The sequence below is a fragment of the Mizuhopecten yessoensis genome, unplaced genomic scaffold (assembly GCF_002113885.1).
Source record: "Mizuhopecten yessoensis strain PY_sf001 unplaced genomic scaffold, ASM211388v2 scaffold2891, whole genome shotgun sequence".
NCBI lineage: Eukaryota > Metazoa > Mollusca > Bivalvia > Pectinida > Pectinidae > Mizuhopecten > Mizuhopecten yessoensis.
Window position 1 is genome coordinate 1,044,740 of NW_018404771.1, and position 18,735 is coordinate 1,063,474.

General features: G+C 36.5%; 1 protein-coding gene across 1 annotated transcript; it reads left to right on the plus strand.

The window, feature by feature from the left end:
• The first annotated feature begins 4,126 nt into the window (after window positions 1-4,126).
• Window positions 4,127-15,355, plus strand: LOC110446638 (mucin-5AC-like). The gene is made up of 11 exons (XM_021491891.1): window positions 4,127-4,215; window positions 6,225-6,431; window positions 7,178-7,293; window positions 7,854-7,989; window positions 8,753-8,887; window positions 9,234-9,251; window positions 10,278-10,463; window positions 11,226-11,348; window positions 12,432-13,760; window positions 14,372-14,450; window positions 14,908-15,355. The coding sequence occupies exons 1-11, from the start codon at window positions 4,152-4,154 to the stop codon at window positions 15,194-15,196; spliced, it is 2,682 nt and encodes an 893-aa protein (XP_021347566.1). The 5' UTR covers window positions 4,127-4,151; the 3' UTR covers window positions 15,197-15,355.
• Window positions 15,356-18,735: the final 3,380 nt, after the last annotated feature.

Below are 18,735 nucleotides of genomic sequence, written 5' to 3' on the forward strand. Positions count from 1 at the left end.
GGCACCCTCCCGAAAGTCTACAGCCATCACATGTGGCACCCTCCTGAATGTCTCCAGACACAACATGTGGCACCCTTCCCAATGTCTCCAGACAGAACATGTGGCACCCTTCTCAATGTCTCCAGACACCACATTTGGCACCCTCCCGAATGTCTCCAGACAGAACATGTGGCACCCTTCTCAATGTCTCCAGACACCACATTTGGCACCCTCCCGAATGTCTCCAGACAGAACATGTGGCACCCTTCTCAATGTCTCCAGACACAACATGTGGCACCCTTCCCAATGTCTCCAGACACAACATGTGGCACCCTTCCCAATGCCTCCAGACAGAACATGTGGCACCCTCTCGAATGTCTACAGACACCACATGTGGCACGCTTCAGAATATCTTTAGTCAACTCCTGGAACGTTATAGAGGTAACCAACAATCTAGGACACAGGATTAAATCTTTAACATTATAAACTTTGTATAGGTTAGAATCTGGTCATTATGGGTACAATGACATTTCGGCACCGTCGGTTTAACTCTTTCAGGTAGAAAGCCATGGCTTCAACGTATAAAATCCTTATACTTTCGAACAAAGCCCAGAATAGTGAATTTCACTGGAAACACCTGTCAATCAATCTAAGTAAAACCCGAGTCAGGTCTCGGTCTGAAAATGGAAACTGGGATAGTGCCAACAAACCATTAGGCGCCCTGCCCTGATGCTCATAATCAAAACGGCGACATTCATATTGCTTTACTAAAATATTTTTTTCACGTCGAGATCATGATGGCGATTATAAAAGCTTGCCTATAATATCTTCCTCAACCTGCATCTCTGGAAACCTGTAAAAGTCTCGATATTCTCAGTGGGTGTGAAAGCAGGGATGATACTTTCGAGAAAATGAACGTTCAAGATCGGAGAATCGACATAATGAAATAACGAAAAAAGAATGACACTCCTGCCATACACTTAAGTAGTAAGCTATCCCTAATGGTCATGCTGTAACTCAAGGTAGAGGTATGCGGTTAGCAGGATAGGATCAAATTCCCCATGCACAAGGGGACACCGTCAGAACTTAAAAAAAAAACCCGACAACCAAAGGAACTGAGGCGTAACTAAAAACAAAGGAAAGACATGGTTAACACACCAAAGAAAAAGTAGGCGAAACCACGTGTTTCGAAAAAACCCGGAATGACCTATCCACTAAAATCCTGAACATCCTGTATAAGTGGGTCATCGACAATATAAAATAAGGCCCAAAAGTCTATTTACCTGAATACTGAGGGTGAATTCATGTTATAATGAAGAAAATAACAAACGTTTGCTGTAAACTAAAAAATTAACGGACGTCTAATTAGCTGATTGGTTATTGATGCATCGTGTTTGAAGTGCATAAAGGATGAAAAAAATTGTTTGTGAATAGTTTTATTTTAAATGTCATTACGCTGAAATGTCAAAATCTGGACCAAAATCTAGACAAAGTGTCATACTATATGACCGGCCATCAGATTCCTTAACTCATTCACCCCTGAAGACACATTTGAACTCTTCTAATTCAAAGCCTGGAATAGTGCATGATGAAATTTCAAGGGTAAATGAGTTAATTGAAATTACTAATAAGACACTGGCGAAAGAGAGTAAATAAGTGAAAAAGATGAGGTTCTCGGGATTAATCGGTATGACAGTAAAACCCCGGCTCTGCTGGGACGCCACATTATTGACAGATGCAGCCAAGCAAAGCAATTTCGACATGGTACCGACAGACTGGAATGTGACAACACAAAGCCGGTTTATTTTTCTATGAGATAAAATGATGAATTAAGACAATTAGGCTTGGCAGGTAAACAGTTTTAGATAAAAAGAAGATATCATCGTTATATAACCTGGAGTATACGAAACATGGACAATGGGAAGTAACTCTATCGGTCATATACGAGAAATACAAAAAGACCTGCACCCTCTTGACTTGTTTACTAGTTGATGCAGGAATACGAAAAAACTCGAAATTTCAAAGCACAATACGGCAATTTCGTTCATTTAGGACCCATCAGTGGTACGCAAGTTAAAAAAACCCCATTTAAAGTGTAATCCATGCCAAAATAACTCCATCTACATGTACAAGCATACGGCCAACCTTTGGGAAGTGAGAATAGACTCGATCAGATATTACTAGGCCTACAATTATGCATATTGCTTCAAGGATCAATGTGCGTTTGATTATGTTAAAAAAAAAAGTTATCCTTCGAAACGACAATGCCCTATCTGAAATTTGCGTTTATGTAGAGATATATATTTAAATGCAGAGAAATTATGAAGAAATTTTAAAATGGAGGGACATATTGCATTATGTAATAAGTATCTTTTTTCTATATTCCAATATACCACATACAGCCGTACCCTTAAAAACTACACAATAGGCAATATTGTACTATGACTGAATATTAAAAAAGTATGATATATGTCGACTCAGTTTCAATAGGAGAAAAATGTGAAGTGCAACAAAATATATCTGTTTTCGTCACTGAATATTATGTTGTGTCATCGGGTTTACTCGTATGTTGCTATGGTTTGCTGAACTGACCTTAATTAAAAAAGCGATTCACTGTGTAATACTTATTGTGGGAAATATCACTGGAAATATTAGCAATCTAATAATGTCATGTAGTAATATAGCACGATGCTATCAGTTTCAATATTGTGTTAAGTAAAGTGTTTACATCTCTGATCGGAAGCTATTTCTTGATCGTTTTTTTCCCAATTAATCCCCATTACGAAAATATCATTTAAATGTTGGCCATTCATTACAAAGGATGACAATTTCCTATAATTTCTGTTTCGTGTTTAACCTCGTGCTGTCGATTACAGTTTCGCATGTCAGTATTATTTATAACCGGAGTCCGCTTAATGTGGATGATTGGTTTAGTTTGGTTTGGTTAAGTATTGTTTAACGTCCAATCAACAGCTTTGGTCATTTAAGGACGTCCTCCCTTGTAAACAAGATGTATGCGTGTGTGTTTAGGAAGGCTGCAATATGTTCGTGTTTGTCCCCTTGTGATAGCGCAAAACTGATGCCGACTTTATAGTGCTACCTCACTGAAACATACTGCTGAAGACACCTAGCAGGACACCCCACCCGGTCACATTATACTGGCAACGGGCCAACCAGTCGTCCCACTCCCAAATTGCTGAGCGTAAAGCAGGAATAGAAACTACCAATTTTACAGACTCTGGTATGTCTCGGCCAGGGGACAGAACCCAAAGCCTTCCTCACAGGGGCGAACGCTCAACTAAAGGCCAACTGTGAAGCATTGTCAATGGAGACATTAGGAAGAAGAAAGTTGTTTAGAAAGAAGAGAAAAGATAAGTTTCCAAATTTAGTCGCCTCATACGATCATTCAATGGAGGCAGCAGGTACAATTCTTACGCCTTATATGCAGGGGAAGATGTGGATAAACGTATCGTCGCAATGTACCGCTTAATATATTGTAGTTATCTCTTTTATCCTATTGCTTTGTCACATGTTGTTGCTATTCCTCTATATAAATGTCTTACGTATTTAGTTTACCTAAAAATATATAATATAAAAAAAAACAACAACAGTATATTGTATCACAAAAACAAATTTTACTAATGATGCCTACATATTGTGTGAACTTTCTAGTTCAATATTGATGCACATTTCGCTGTCTGTCATCACAAGGAACAAGTATTGTTAGCTTAACCTGAAATACGGTGAATTACTGCACTATGAATATGCGGACTTTTGTTTCCCAAATTGATTTAATAACTTTTTCTCATTCCAATTCATGTAGGATACAATTTGAAATTGACATATGAATAAATTAATTGTAATTACGAACTAATCAGATTGTATAGACATAATAATATAACATCAGTGCGCGTGGTTGATTAAACTTGCCTCCTATTTTATCCTTGATGAAACACAATAGAAGTCAGGGGTTATCGCTTTATCTCGGGTACCATTGGCTAAAATTAGAAATGTCCAAAGCTTCTCACTTTCCCGAGCGACGGAGTAATTTGGCTAAAATTAGAAATATGTAATTCTATTGTCCTTTGTAGACAAATCAGCACTTCGTGTTTTTGTGGAAATGAAATTGTAAATATCCTGCTTCCTCGTTTTTACGTGATATGACATAGGCAATGTTTACGATGCGAGTCGGATGTGCGATTTACTTAGGGCTCTACCTATTGGCGACTTGGACAAGTGAGTATATGTTTTTAATGCTTTTGATGAATCTTGTAATTTATTTATTTATTATTTATTACTGAGACTGAAAAAAACACTTTTTTTTTATGTTGCCAAATGTTAAAAATGAAGCTGCTGATATTTTGATTATTTACCTTAGCCAGTCATTCGTGAGGTAAAAAGCATTTGACAATGTTTGGACCCAGGTGAGCTGGTTGATAAGGGTTCGACTTCTTACGTTGAGGGCTAAATGTTTTGTATCTTTTACCGGGGTGTTATAATAATGGTAATGTTTTTGTTTATCCCGAAGCAGGCCTTGATAGAAGTACCGATTTTCTGCGTCAAAAAATAATGCGCAACTAACATTTTTGGTATGTCAATACTTACTTCGAAAATAATAGTCGTTGCGTAGATAATTTAACATCATCAACGAAACAAAACTGACATTTTTAAAAATAGTTCCAAGCACATGACCTCTTGTAAATTAATCTTTCATTTGTTTTTCAATATGATTTCAACTGTTTGTCATCAAAGGGCTACATGGGTATTTATGAATAATTTCCCGAGGTTTTTTAAATGATAAACATGACAGGGACAGTTTATTAAAGGATAAATATGATTTGTATTTTATATATTACAGTCATTTTAAAACTATTTGAGGTTGTACGTAACAACCTCAAAAAAATGATTTTCTTTTTAAATGGAATGAAGCGATTTATTTGGGTTTATCCTGCGAATCTTAGGGGCCGATTGTTTACGTCATCATTATTATGCCGTCATAAATACTACACTATATACCAAACCCTCCCAGTAAGGTGTCTGTGTGAGTCATTTAACATGAACTAAATGATTTTAATGAATATCTTATTTCATCAAATTGAACTATTTTAATAATGGCAAATGTAAGCATTGAACTGTTGAACTATTGGCATTCATAGCCAATATAAACGCCACTTGAATAAAAACAAATCCAACATGTGTTTTCGCGCTTTATTGAATTTTGCGTATGAATGTCAACAAAGGTCGTTAAAGCGTTCACAGTAATTATCTATTAGATGAATATTTTAACCAAGTATCGCAACAAAACATTAAATAACTAAATGCAATTACACGTACACTTGTACTGAATAATCAACATTGCAAATCACCTTTGTAATATACATAATCTAACTAATAACGTGCTGAAGAGCGATGATGACGTCACGCCATTGTGATTGTTATCATGCGTTATCACATAATGTAAACACTAGGGTCCTGAAGTGCCTACTCTCTGATAAACCAGATACTGTATGGACGATAACATTTCAACACCCATATTGGTGACCTCTGTTATTTTACAATTATGTACAAAGATTGGCTTATTTATAGAAAATTATTTTTATTTCGGTATTGCAAACATAAACGGTCTAATTATGACACTCGCTTATACTGTCAATTAAAAGTTATATTAAATGCATGGCATAGATAATGCATTTAATTTTCTTTTGAAAGTTTAGCATTAATGGAAGTTGCAGAAGTGAAATAGGAAAATACCGGTATACTATCGCTTTAATACACAACGACGAACAATACCCCATAGCGTCAATAAACAGCGACAAAATATACATAGGTTCTTGTTCATAGGAATTTATTACAAGAAATAAAAAAACCAATACAAAAAAAATCACTCCTTAACAATAAATGCACATTCGTACTTTATTGTACTACCTTTATACGGATACATATGTGACTTTGTGACAATTATACACTCCGTATGGAAATTCGTAGTATACAAGAGAATTTACATTAATTATTGTATTTGTTACAATTTACTATCAAAACCAAAATTTCCCATGGTCCACTAAAGATAAATAGATAGATCTGGATTTTGCACGCGAATTTACTATAGATTTTTATTTAGTTCGAGGGAAAATTGCTATGGCAATTGTCAGATGTTGCTGACAGACTTACCCTTTGAGCTAATATAATAAAACAACCGAAGTACAGTGTATACCTCCCCTGTACTTCTGGTATTTGTTCTGTTACAGACTGCGTGTCGTGTGAGAGGTATTACTACTACATCAGAAATGGCAAGTCCTGGTCGGAAGCACAGAAGTACTGTCAGGCTACGTTCAGAGGAGATCTATTGGACTACAGCAACATCGACGTATCCCTCCTGTATCAGCACGTGCCAAACGCGACCCTGTTTTGGACAGGTTATCACACTGGACTGTCCGATTGGATAGCAAACCAAGGTACTGTCCAGTTTATTTCATTTATTTTTTTCCTTTCGCGATTTGTGAAAATAATTATCCAACCTAGTTTGACACAAATTTTACCCTAATTGCTTCGGTGTCTAGGAAGATAACAAAACACTCGGCGACAAAACAATATTTCTCTATTAACGTCTATTTGTATAAAAAAAAACACCATTTTAAACAGTATTTACTTTGTTACTTTATAAGTGTGCCTTGAAGCTTGTTTTTCATTGCCCCGGTTCTGACTTTGAGACCATGATATCTTGGATTTGACATAAATTTAAATGGCCGTGTCGTCGATGAAATAAAAGACGGTGAGATATCTAAAACACCTTGTTAGATAATGACGTCATGTCAACTTCTCTTTATGACACCTTAACTAAAAAGTGATACAACATGTACAAATGTGTCATATCACAAATGAGACATGATAGATATTTCATTTATACATATTAATTTTATGCAAATCATTTAGCTCTCCATGATTTGGCAAATACAGCTTTGTGCTGTGTTCGTATTCCGGACAGTCCTTATCTAATAATAACCATCTATGTTATCGTGCAGTGAAATGTTTACGTTTTAGCAAAATAGCGATTTCGCAAAACATGTTATCTGGATGGTGTTGATCTGCAATAAGACAATGTGCTATATAAGACTTTATTCGCCTCTATGTTTTGATGAAGTGTTTAGTTCTGATCAACCAATCCATCCGTGATGCATGGATTATATATTTTTGGTTTCAGGTTGTTTCCCTGCCAACAGTATAACGGGCATAAGCCGGAAACCTGTTACACTGAAGACTTACAATGCAGCTTATTGTCAGTCCCAGTGTAAGGAATACCAATATTTCGCATTGAAGGTAAGACACCAGGCTAGACCAGCCCCCAAATTGCGCGACGGAGTTTTGGTAGGCAAGAATGGAACCTCCATCTAATGGGAAAACATGGTCTTTTGGATACTTGTACGCAATGTACTTGCAGATACGCAGTTGGTTTCCTCGTGCGTGCAAATCTCCCTATATTACGGTGGTTTGTCTGTCTGTACGTTGCGCTGTGGTGTGAAATTCCGATGTGTCTGATGTGTTTCTGTCTGATCTGCAGATCTTTTGAGTATTTTGTTGTATGACTGCTGCCTGTTTGTGTGTATATTTGTAAGGAATTTCTCAATGTTCGCTCCGTTCTTTGCAATATCTTCGTCTGTGTGGTGGTTGTTTGTTTGGAGTTTTGCACTCTCGCCAAAGTTGAGGTCATGTAAAACGAGTATGATCCTTTCCAAGGCACCTATGAACTGTTATGTCGCTATGTAAAACACTAAAGAATAGTAAATAATAAAAGATCAAACAACAATGTAATACAAATTTAGCAAGTCGTTACCCGTTTTGTGTTTTGTTACTATATCTGATGTATTCATTATACCTAGAACAATAGCTGTGACTGTCTGCATGCTTTCCCACCACGAACTGACTCAGTGCCGGACGACTTGTGTAGTATACAGTGTATAAATTCAACCTTCAACGAACCATGTGGAGGAGCTAGCGTCTACAATGTGTACGCAAGTAAGAACGATATGTCTTTTGCTGAAGGACGAAACAGCTGTATGGTGTAGTTGTAATCAAGTTTTGACATACTGTATCAAATGCCAAATGTTCAGGTGTGATCACATGTGCGTGTCTGACGTTCTTTCCACAAACCTGGAACTATTAATATATATTCACGCTTTGAGGTGTCCCAGGACTACACCCGATACGTTTGTATCCATTTTAGTATAAATCAGCGTACTATGTTATCAATAACGCTTTGGTAGTAGTAATAAATTGTTCAGTGTTTTATATTCAACGTAAATGGTGTTTTTCCTTGTTCTGTGGACAATTCTGGCGATTGATTCAAGATAATTGTTCAAAAGGTTTTCGAGAATGAATATATAATTTTTATAAATTGGTTTCATAACTAGACATGATAAAAAAATCCTAATAATGATGGTATAAATGTGAAATTTGTATGGTTACAAATTATATATACCGATTTCATGTAGGTGTTCACATGTACCATTTGGTTTTAGTTATTCATATGCAGGGATTCAAAAGTAATGTTTAAACTTTCATTAGTTGGGTCATGCGATGTCTTCTGCTTTTGAAACATCGGCAAACACAAAAATACCAAAATATGTTTTTTCACTGCAGAAATTTTGACATTTATATTTTTCTCATACCTGCTTTTTTCTATATGGCGATATCCCATTAAGCGCCTACTAAGTATCGTCACGGGTCCTTAGTTATCGCGGGGACAATTAACTCTGAACAAAAACTTATTTTTTCTCAGAGTCTGTATACCAGGATAAAACTACGTTGCCTTCACGCAGATGCATTTCCATTACGTGCAATCGACAGCCACGTGTCGCAGACGAGAGCCTACAGTACTTTGTTGAAAGCTGTTCTGAAAAACACACACCGTTATGTAAGTCATTTGTCATGTTCATTATAAATAAAGGAGTTTGCCAGCTGACATTCTCTCTCATTTCAAAGTGCCAAAGCAATGTATCGGATACAATGAAACTAATTTGTTTGGAATAAATTATATTGAATTTTTTAATATTTTATGCTATTTTTGTGTGTAGCTCTCAATAAGGAATATTCTTGAACATTAAAAAATAACGTAGTCATTTCAAATAATGATTATAAGCCATATCAACGCCATATGACGAAGGTTGACATCGGAAAAGGGGGGAAATTCAACACAAACAGAAATATATTTGTTCGACAATTGACATAATAAGCTTTTAAAACTTCTTTTTCTATTTTAGGTAGATATAACAGAACAAGTGAGTATATATATTTCTCTCGTTTCAAAATATCTGATGATCAAAACAAAAATTAGTAGAAACTGTGAATATCAGAAAGAAGCTATTTAAGAAAAGAAGTCAATCGATGAAGAACGCCAACGAATGATGACTGAATCTTATGTCTATTTGGTTATTTGTGAATCATCAGTGCTATTGAAATGTTTTATGAAAACATTCATTTAATGACTAATGCTGGGTCTTCTCCGCTTTGATATACTTAAAGGAATACATTGAACAATCTAACATACACTTATACTAAATCAAGAAAACGTATTCTCAAAGTACATTATTTTTGTTCTGACTGAAAATATTGATACAATATTTCTAATCATATTCAATTTATCAATATTCGTCACTAAAATATCACATATTGCTTCTTGATAATCCAGCCATAACAAATCTGGTTGTTTCATGATCAAGCTACTTGTATTCTTTTTATCAAAATATCCAGCCACCGCTCATCTTGTTGACGCGTTTTACCACAACCAGAACTCCTGTAGTCCCTCTATTCAGTCACACCTTATCTGATTTTCCTCTATATAACCACCACTGATCCGCTTGTCCATATATCGAGACACCACTTATCTGAATGCCCAAATGTCAAGCCACCACTAATAATGTTGTCCAATTATCCAGCCACAACTAACCTGAATTACTTATCTAGTTGTCCCACTATCCAGAACCATTTATACTGTTGTCATACTATACAGGCGCCACAAATCTGAATGTCCCTTCTATTAATCCACTACTCTTCTGAATGTCCCTTCTATTAATCCACTACTTATCTGAATGTAGCTCTGTCCAGCCAGCACTAGTCTAAGATTACTCTCCAGTCACCATTAATCTGTTGATCCTACTGTCTAGCCAGTAATAAAAGGAAAAACTTGGCCATTTTCACTACACACAAGTGTCACAGTAACCCAGTAACAGTTGCTGGAAACGAATGTTGGTAGACTATCAATGCCTGAGTGTGAATATATCTATTGTACATGCTATATCATTCAGCCGACAAACTCGTTGTCCTGAACCAAGCGACCACGTGGATCAGCGCTGTCTCAAGCTGTCAGAATTACAGCCATACCTACCTTGCTGCGACCCTGCGAACGGATTGTAACTATGGATACAGTGCGTTGTTTGATAACCGGTTCTGGATCGGTGTGTTCCGGGGACAATATTCAGATTTTATATCAGGTACAGTTGCATGTGACACAATAGTGTATTCCTTTTCTGCTGTGGCAGCTAGGCTATAATTAAATGATGCTCAGTGGCGGATCCAGAGACCTATCTGGGGTCTGGGGGGTGTCCAAATGTCTAGGGGGTGGGGGTCATAGTGGGCCAATTGAGGAAAATAGTGAAAATACATGAATTTTAAAAAAACACTCGTGTGTGTGTGTATGTGTGTGTGTGTGTGTGTGTGTGTGTGTGAAGCTTATTTGCGAAGCTACCACATGGGGGAAATACAAAAGTTAATACTATTCTTACAAGGAGTGTCATTGGGATGAAGTTGACCTGAAGATTGTCCACCCGCAAAGTGGAACCTCATATACTACTTTGAGAAAATATGAATAGTATTATTGCAAAAACTAGAGTAATACCACTCTCCATGGACAAGGTACTAAGATGTATGCGTCTTGTTGAGCAGAATATGTCGTCTTTCATATAAGAAATAGCTTTTATGATTTTGGATATATTTTTTTTTATCAATATTGAGTATGTAATAACCACTTATACATTATCTACGTGTCACTTAAGGATTACAACGTTTAATTTTGACCTTCGTGATAATTGACATTTCCGGTCAAACACATTCTCCTGATACGATTTAGCGACTCTTGGAAATGTGTTTCAATACGCAATTACTTCGGTCGTTTGGATCTATGATAGTTTTATCAATGCTTCCCTTAACAATAGAACGATTTAATATGTTGATATTGTTTTCTCGATTGGTTCCAGGAACACTAGACGGACTTGGCAACATACTGTCGTGTCAGGGTACCTATGCTCGTAGCGATGGTTCCTTATCCGGTTTTACTATACAGAACTGTCAGACAAAAAAAGCCTTCATATGTGCTTCTGGTACGTGTTCTATTATGTCAAGACTCAACAATGTTATTATGAAAGAGCTCAATGACATGATTAATCTTATTTATCATATACTTGTTGATAAAGAATTGGTGCATATATATGCCCTTGCAGATTCAGGATGTTTCTTCTATGCTATTTTATTATACATGTACAACAATTATTAAACAAATTATATAAAACAATATCACTCAATCTTGTTGGCCTCTGGAAGTTAGCGCCCAGGGGACCTTAATGTGGGAGGAAACGGAGTAACTGGATAAAACCCACGTGGTATGGCAGGTGACTCCATATCTTTTCACTTTCACGTCCATTCGGGGAATCGAACCCTACTTTTACCTACAATGTATAAGAATAACAGAGCATTTGTTCATTCCGATGGTATTAAAAGGAGTAAAATATTTCTAAGTGCACACAAATTGAGTTTGGAAGTGGTAATGTTTTTCAATTCTTAAATGGGTGTCTTGTGAAAATCGTATGTGCCTTTGCTCTGTATATTTACAAATCAATGTATACATATCAATACGCAACACATGCAGTTTTTAAATAAACTCAAAATTGGTGTATAAATATATTGTTTTCAAAGTAATTGTGAAACATATGCCGTCTTCAGAAAACATATATGGATCAGCATAACGGATCAACTAAGTACGTTTTTATTATTATAATGGTTTCCAGTTCATCGCGCTAGGTGTCATCCTACGTTTTTAAAAACAATGGTATTCAGCATTTCATGTCTGCTTTTTTCCTGCTTTGCACACGACCACTAACGTCAATAACTGATAGTGATGTCATATTTTAATTGATGCCGTGACGTTACAGAATTGGTTCTTTCCACGTGCTTCTTTTAAGGGTCGACAGAAAAATCTTGCGCATGTTTATCGGGAGACAATTATGTGAGTGTCAGGAGGAAATACGTGAAGTGTGGGGAATGGTTGTTTATTACTGTTATGAGATTTACTTGTCTATAAAAAGATGAATACTTTGTACTGATACTTCGTTATATAAAACCGATATGTTTCAGAATTTGTTTCATGAGAAAGCAGTAGTAATGTTGATTCAATGTTTTAATTTCAGATTTATTAATCGCTTCCCAAAATCCGTTCACACTGAACCCCACAACTACGACCGTTACCACTCCTACTACCACTCCTACTACAACCCCTACCACTACTTCCACTCCTACTACAACTCCTACCACAACCCCTACCACCACAACCCCAACCACCACAACCCCTACCCCTACTACCACTCCTACTACAACTCCTACTACAACCCCTACCACTACTTCCACTCCTACTACAACTCCTACCCCAACCCCTACCACTACTGCAACCCCTACCACTACTGCAACCCCTACCACTACTACCACTCCTACCACAACCCCTACCACAACCACTCCTACAACAACCCCTACCACTACTGCAACCCCTACCACTACTGCAACCCCTACCACAACCACTCCTACAACCACCCCTACCACTACTGCAACCCCTACCACTACTACCACTCCTACCACAACCCCTACCACCACACCCCCAACCACCACAACCCCTACCACTACTACCACTCCTACTACAACCCCTACCACTCCTACTACAACCACAACCCCTACCCCTACTACCACTCCTACTACAACTCCTACCACAACCCCTACCACTACTGCAATCCCTACCACTACTACCACTCCTACCACAACCCCTACCACAACCACTCCTACAACAACCCCTACCACTACTGCAACCCCTACCACTACTGCAACCCCTACCACAACCACTCCTACCACTACCACCACTCCTACTACAACCCCTACAACTTCTACTTCAACCACAACCCTTACCACTACTTCCACTTCCACTTCTACTACAACCACAACCCCTAACACTACTACCACTCCTACTACAACTCCTACAACAACCCCTACCACCACAACCCCTACAACTACTACAACTCATACCACTGCCACCACTCCTACAACTACCCCAACCACTACTACCACTCTTACTACCACTCCTACTTCAACCCTTTCCACTCCTATTACAACCCCGACCACTCTTACTACCACTCCTACAACTCCTACTACCACTCCTACTACATCACCTACCACTCTTACTACCACTCCTTTTACAACCCCTACCACTACTACCACTCCTACTATCACTCCTACAACTCTTACTACCACTCCTGTTACAACCCCTACCACTACTACCACTTCTATTACCACTCCTATCACCACAACTCCCACCATTACACCAACTCTTACAACTAGCCCTTCCACCACTAAACAGAACACCATGAGGACAACGTGGAGAATGCGGGCTACATCTACAAGAAAAATCATCATAACTACAGTAGCTACACTGGCGTCTGGTATACCTAGTGCCAATGTCGGCAATTTTCCTATGTGTAAGTCAGTTTAATACTTGTTACGATTCTGGTATATTGTTGTTAACTTATTTTATATCTATCATGCCGTGTTTTTGTAATCGCTATATGATTGTCATAATTGTGTTAAGTATAAGAACCAGATCAGTCTGTCAGTTCAGTTCAGAAGCATGAAATGCAATTTGCTGAATTGATAACTGAGAATGTTTGACATTAAATAAGAGGGAGAAGGAATCCTGTAGTTCTGGTACAATAGAACAGGACCGGTCTGTGTTCATCCAATTCCATTATCATAGAGAGTGCATAAGTAAGGGCCACCTTTTGATTAGGTTCAGTCTCTCCTACACTCGATGCCTACATAATTTATATCCTGTTCCATGCAACTTTACTATTTAGCTGTTCTTCCATGAAATCTTGGTTAACCCAGTGTCGGAATAACTCCAAAGAACCCAATTTGAAAACAAAGCAATGTGATTTCAAATTATGACAATGCGTATTTTTATCCTTAATCTTTTATTATGACCCGCGTGCCCGCTATCGATAAGCTTCATTTTTTTAAATTATTGCTTCACGTTTATAGATACGCTTTATTAATTTTTAATTAATGTTTGTGACATTTTTATTTTTTACAGCGGCAGTGGGAGGTGGAGTGGGTACTCTGGCCGTGTTGATTGTGGCAGTTATTATCTTTGTTGTGGTAAAGAAATCAAGGTTGGTATAATAAAAAAGTAGGAAGTAAACAATAAAAAAATGAAATACCATAACGTGTTTGCAAACACAATATGAAGATATATATCACATAACGCTTAAAGGATCAACCAAAATATAGCAAAGGGCGTCATGAACCCCTTTAAATGTGTAATCGTTATATTTCCACCTTCATTATTTTCTTATTCTTAATCTTGCCAACTATAGTTCGGCTTCAGCCATAGTAATAGGCGATCTTAATAGTATCCATAATGTAAAGATGCGATAGCTTTTTATCCAAGGTATCGAAATATTCTTACCATCAATATTAAAGTGAATTTCAAGATAATGAGGGATGTCAAGGAAACCATGCCAGATACATGTAGTTGGCGTTGAATCAAGAAAAAGATTTCAAAAAGTATAGATTTTGAGGAATTTAAATATTTTTGGACTGATGTTCAACTTATTATTATCTTTTTAGAAACCGGAAGAGGAACACATCGAACGGTACTCGGTTTACCGGCACGAATATTCCTTCTGAAAAAAGTGACAACACTTTAGCTCGAGACAATCCTTTGTATGACCATATTGGTGGTGGAGGTGGACCAGCAATGTTTAAAAATCCAACATATGCATCAGATAATTTCGACTCAAATGATAGTTATGATGCTGGACAACTGCAAAACGATGAAAACACGTATTCAACGGCGTCTTCAAGTCCGTATTTAACATGTTATCCGGATACATATGCACATCAATCAATAGCATAGCATATACACAGTTCATAAGTAACATAATCTTACTCATTAGTAACACATAAATAACTCATTTGGGACACAATAGTAAAGTTAAACAAAACCCATTTAAGTTACACATGTCATTCAATAGGAATATGAACAGTGTATATATTTATCACCTTTGTAACACAATATAAACATTAGTTATATACAATGTATATTATACATTGATAATTTAATCTTGCTTGTAACAATCATTCTCATTGGCTTAACAATTTATTTTATCAGCCCATAACGTAAAAAAATGACGAAGCCGTTTGTAACGTCGCTTTTGATTGGCTGATACAGCGGCGTAATAATTTCTAAGAGAAAATAGTCTAAAATAAAAGTGTACTTCCACAGGGAGTGTGTATAGTAGATTAAATTATAAGGATTCGCGGTTTATTTAAAGTACACTCCGTTTTTTGTGTTTTAGCTCCATAACATGAAAAATATATTCAAGTTAATCCTTAAGTAACACATACATACATACATATTGGTAACATACGTGACACAACATGGTAATACCAAGCATTCAGCAATTTACACCTACAGTGTTATTACTTGGAGCGGAGATTAATGCTGGGAATAGTGTTTGTTGTAATATATTATTTTCTCAAGACTAGAGGATACGTCCTTCGAGAACATGTTCAATATTGTAATATGGTTCATGTATTTGTCGTTTTTACAATGTAACATTAGGACTTGAAACTGATTGATAATAATTTTAAATACATTGAAACATCATTTACCCAAGTAGAAACGATCAAATCAGATAAATGTTTCTAACCTGAACATACGAAATGAAGGTTTCATAAAAGGAACTCTCCACATTATATTTACAGTCATTTTTAACCGTACAGACCAATTTACGAACACTGCTTATTATATGTGTACTTTGATGAAATAAAATGTGGTACAAAGGTATTGTTGTGAACAGTTTTGTGAAGACCAAAAACGTTGCAAGATGTTTGACAGTTTGAACCCTAAGCTGCTGACATGTTTTACATGTCAAAGTTGACACGCTATTCAAGACAAAGCCTTTTACAAACTACAGTGGCTTTCTGGATATAAGCGTCCTATTGGTAAATATACTACTTAAACAGGGTTTCCCACCAGAGAGGTTTCAAACTACTTTGACAATTTTAAAATATCAGGATATATTTCAAACCTTTGATAATTGATTTGCAGCCCTAAGTAAATACTTGTCCATTATGACTTAGATCGTAGGTGATAATCATACTCTCTCAGATTGTACGGGAGATCTCATAACGTTAACCTTTGTGCTGCAGAAATAGGTTGACATTCCGAGTATTTGGTGTTAGTCATGATGTTTTTTCTGCTAAATTTTGTTTTTTATGTCTCCATGGTTCCTGGTGGTTCTTAACTTGTTTTCATAACTTAAGTTACTGTAAATACGTCAAGTATTGTATAATTTGTATTTACATGTATATTTCAATCTTACATTTTTTTTCAAATGTCCCCATATTTATGAACAATAAGTAATCATTTGATTTATTTCAAATCATTAAATTCCTATATTTTAGATTACCAGGTTGGTCTTTACCTTTCTCATTGAATTCATTTTAGCACGGTAAATACGTAATAATATCTCAAAAATAACTAATATATTGCTTAAAATAAATAAATGTATAAAGTCATAAAGGTTTATAGGTATCTGTCCCTTTATGCTAGATTTCTTCATATGTTATGGAACATTTTTGATGTTCATTTCAGTCTTTGGATCCCATTTGCCTCTAATGAGTCGTAATTGACGTAATATCCATATGTTGGGGAAGCATTCACTTATATCTAATTGGTTGTATATTGTATTAAACCTATGTGTTTTTAGCTATGTATGACGCTCTAGCAAATATATCATATTTTCAATAGTTCAATAAAAATAATTCCGCTTTTAAATCGTTTCGTCCTCGAAGTAACCCACGATTTAATTTGTTTGTATTTGTTTTAACAAAATAAGTATCTAGTAACAAGGTATATTATAGGTTGTGGTATCGGAAATAATTGTCATTTTAATTACGAATCTACCAAGTGATTCTATTTTTCCTACGAAGTAATATTATTTTAGCATAGCATATTTAAGGTAATGCTTCAGAGAATATATAAGGCTAAAGACTGGTGTTTATAAAACAAATTGTAGATTGTTTAGAGAGTCTTACTACTAAACTGTACGATGAGCGGGACGATTTTGACTTTCTGATCGGGAACTTTCCCTTTCTTGATAGCAACTTTCCTGCTTCCCCTACCTACGGTGGCGGACAAACTTACAACACAGGGTATACACGGATGTCGGTTTATGAAGATTGTTGACAAGTTTTATGGTTGATCAGGATCTCGCAGGGATATGCGATATTAAGGTCAATGGGTTTTTTTCATATGCTTATTAGAGTGCCTTGTGGTTTTGTTGGTATTACCTGCAATGTTGGTGTGAGGACGTGATGATTATTCGAATTTGACTTAGTTTTACATGACGGGTGTAATCGATGAAGCAGGAGACGCTTACCCTTCCGGAATACCTGTCTATTCTGTCAACTAATTTAGTTTTTTCACCTGTAAAGATGACATTATCCAGAATAAACAGTGGTAATGCGTTGAAATGCATTAACCAGCAGTTTATGCTGTCCAGCGAGTCTTTATGAAATAGAAACAGGGATCAAGCAAATGCATATTGTAAAACGTCGCCAACAACTTATTATATTTATAATATTTGGAAAGACATTTAATTTACTATGTTTTTTTATCTTGTCATTAGTTTATTACTCTTTACTTTGTATTTGACTGCTTATACAGAATAAACATGGAAATAATTCCTTATATTAGACGTATAATGATAATAATGAGACAAAATAAACGTCTTAAAGTAATGGACAATGAACCCTTACAGAACAGTTCAGATTGCATATCGAATTTACTGTCACCGAATAAATGTCATGACGTAAGTAACTAATGTGAAATTAAAATCAAACGGACAACATTATAAGGTAACGAAATATGAAATTAATAGATCAATGCTTATAGAATAACTTTTTGATTGTCGAAATACTTACGTGAACTTGTCGGGCCGGAAAAGTAGTTCCGGAAAGTGTTTGTCCACGATCGCTGCATATGTTGGTTACATATATGTATTGTGTAAAGGTTTGGTGTCTGACGATATCAGCACACAATACGAGGATGCAATCCTCCAGACGCCAGCGATGTCTACATCTACATAAAATCGTTATCATAATTGTAAACAGCATTTTAGATTTGCGGATAGAATCTCTTTTCTTGCATACTAGACCGAAATACTCGCATTTCCGGCGGTGCTGGAAAGTTCGATTCGCCCCACAGTTCTAGATCGCTTACACGCGCAGACTGGCGGGGGAATTATAGTGACCTTTCGCGGTCACGCTATTCGTCGTGACGTCATTTGATGACGGTTTGTGGTCAGTCAGGGTCATTGGCGTCATTAACAATTGCCTCCGGGCTTCATATGCAAATGACATTTTTACTAGAAGAGCAGCTGTTTTTAC

Coding starts and splice junctions, on each gene's coding strand:
- LOC110446638 (XM_021491891.1), top strand. CDS start 4,152: ATGTTTACGATGCGAGTCGGATGTGCGATTTACTTAGGGCTCTACCTA. Junction 11,349..12,431: donor AGCCTTCATATGTGCTTCTG/GTACGTGTTCTA, acceptor TTTTAATTTCAG/ATTTATTAATCGCTTCCCAA. Junction 14,451..14,907: donor GTTGTGGTAAAGAAATCAAG/GTTGGTATAATA, acceptor TTATCTTTTTAG/AAACCGGAAGAGGAACACAT.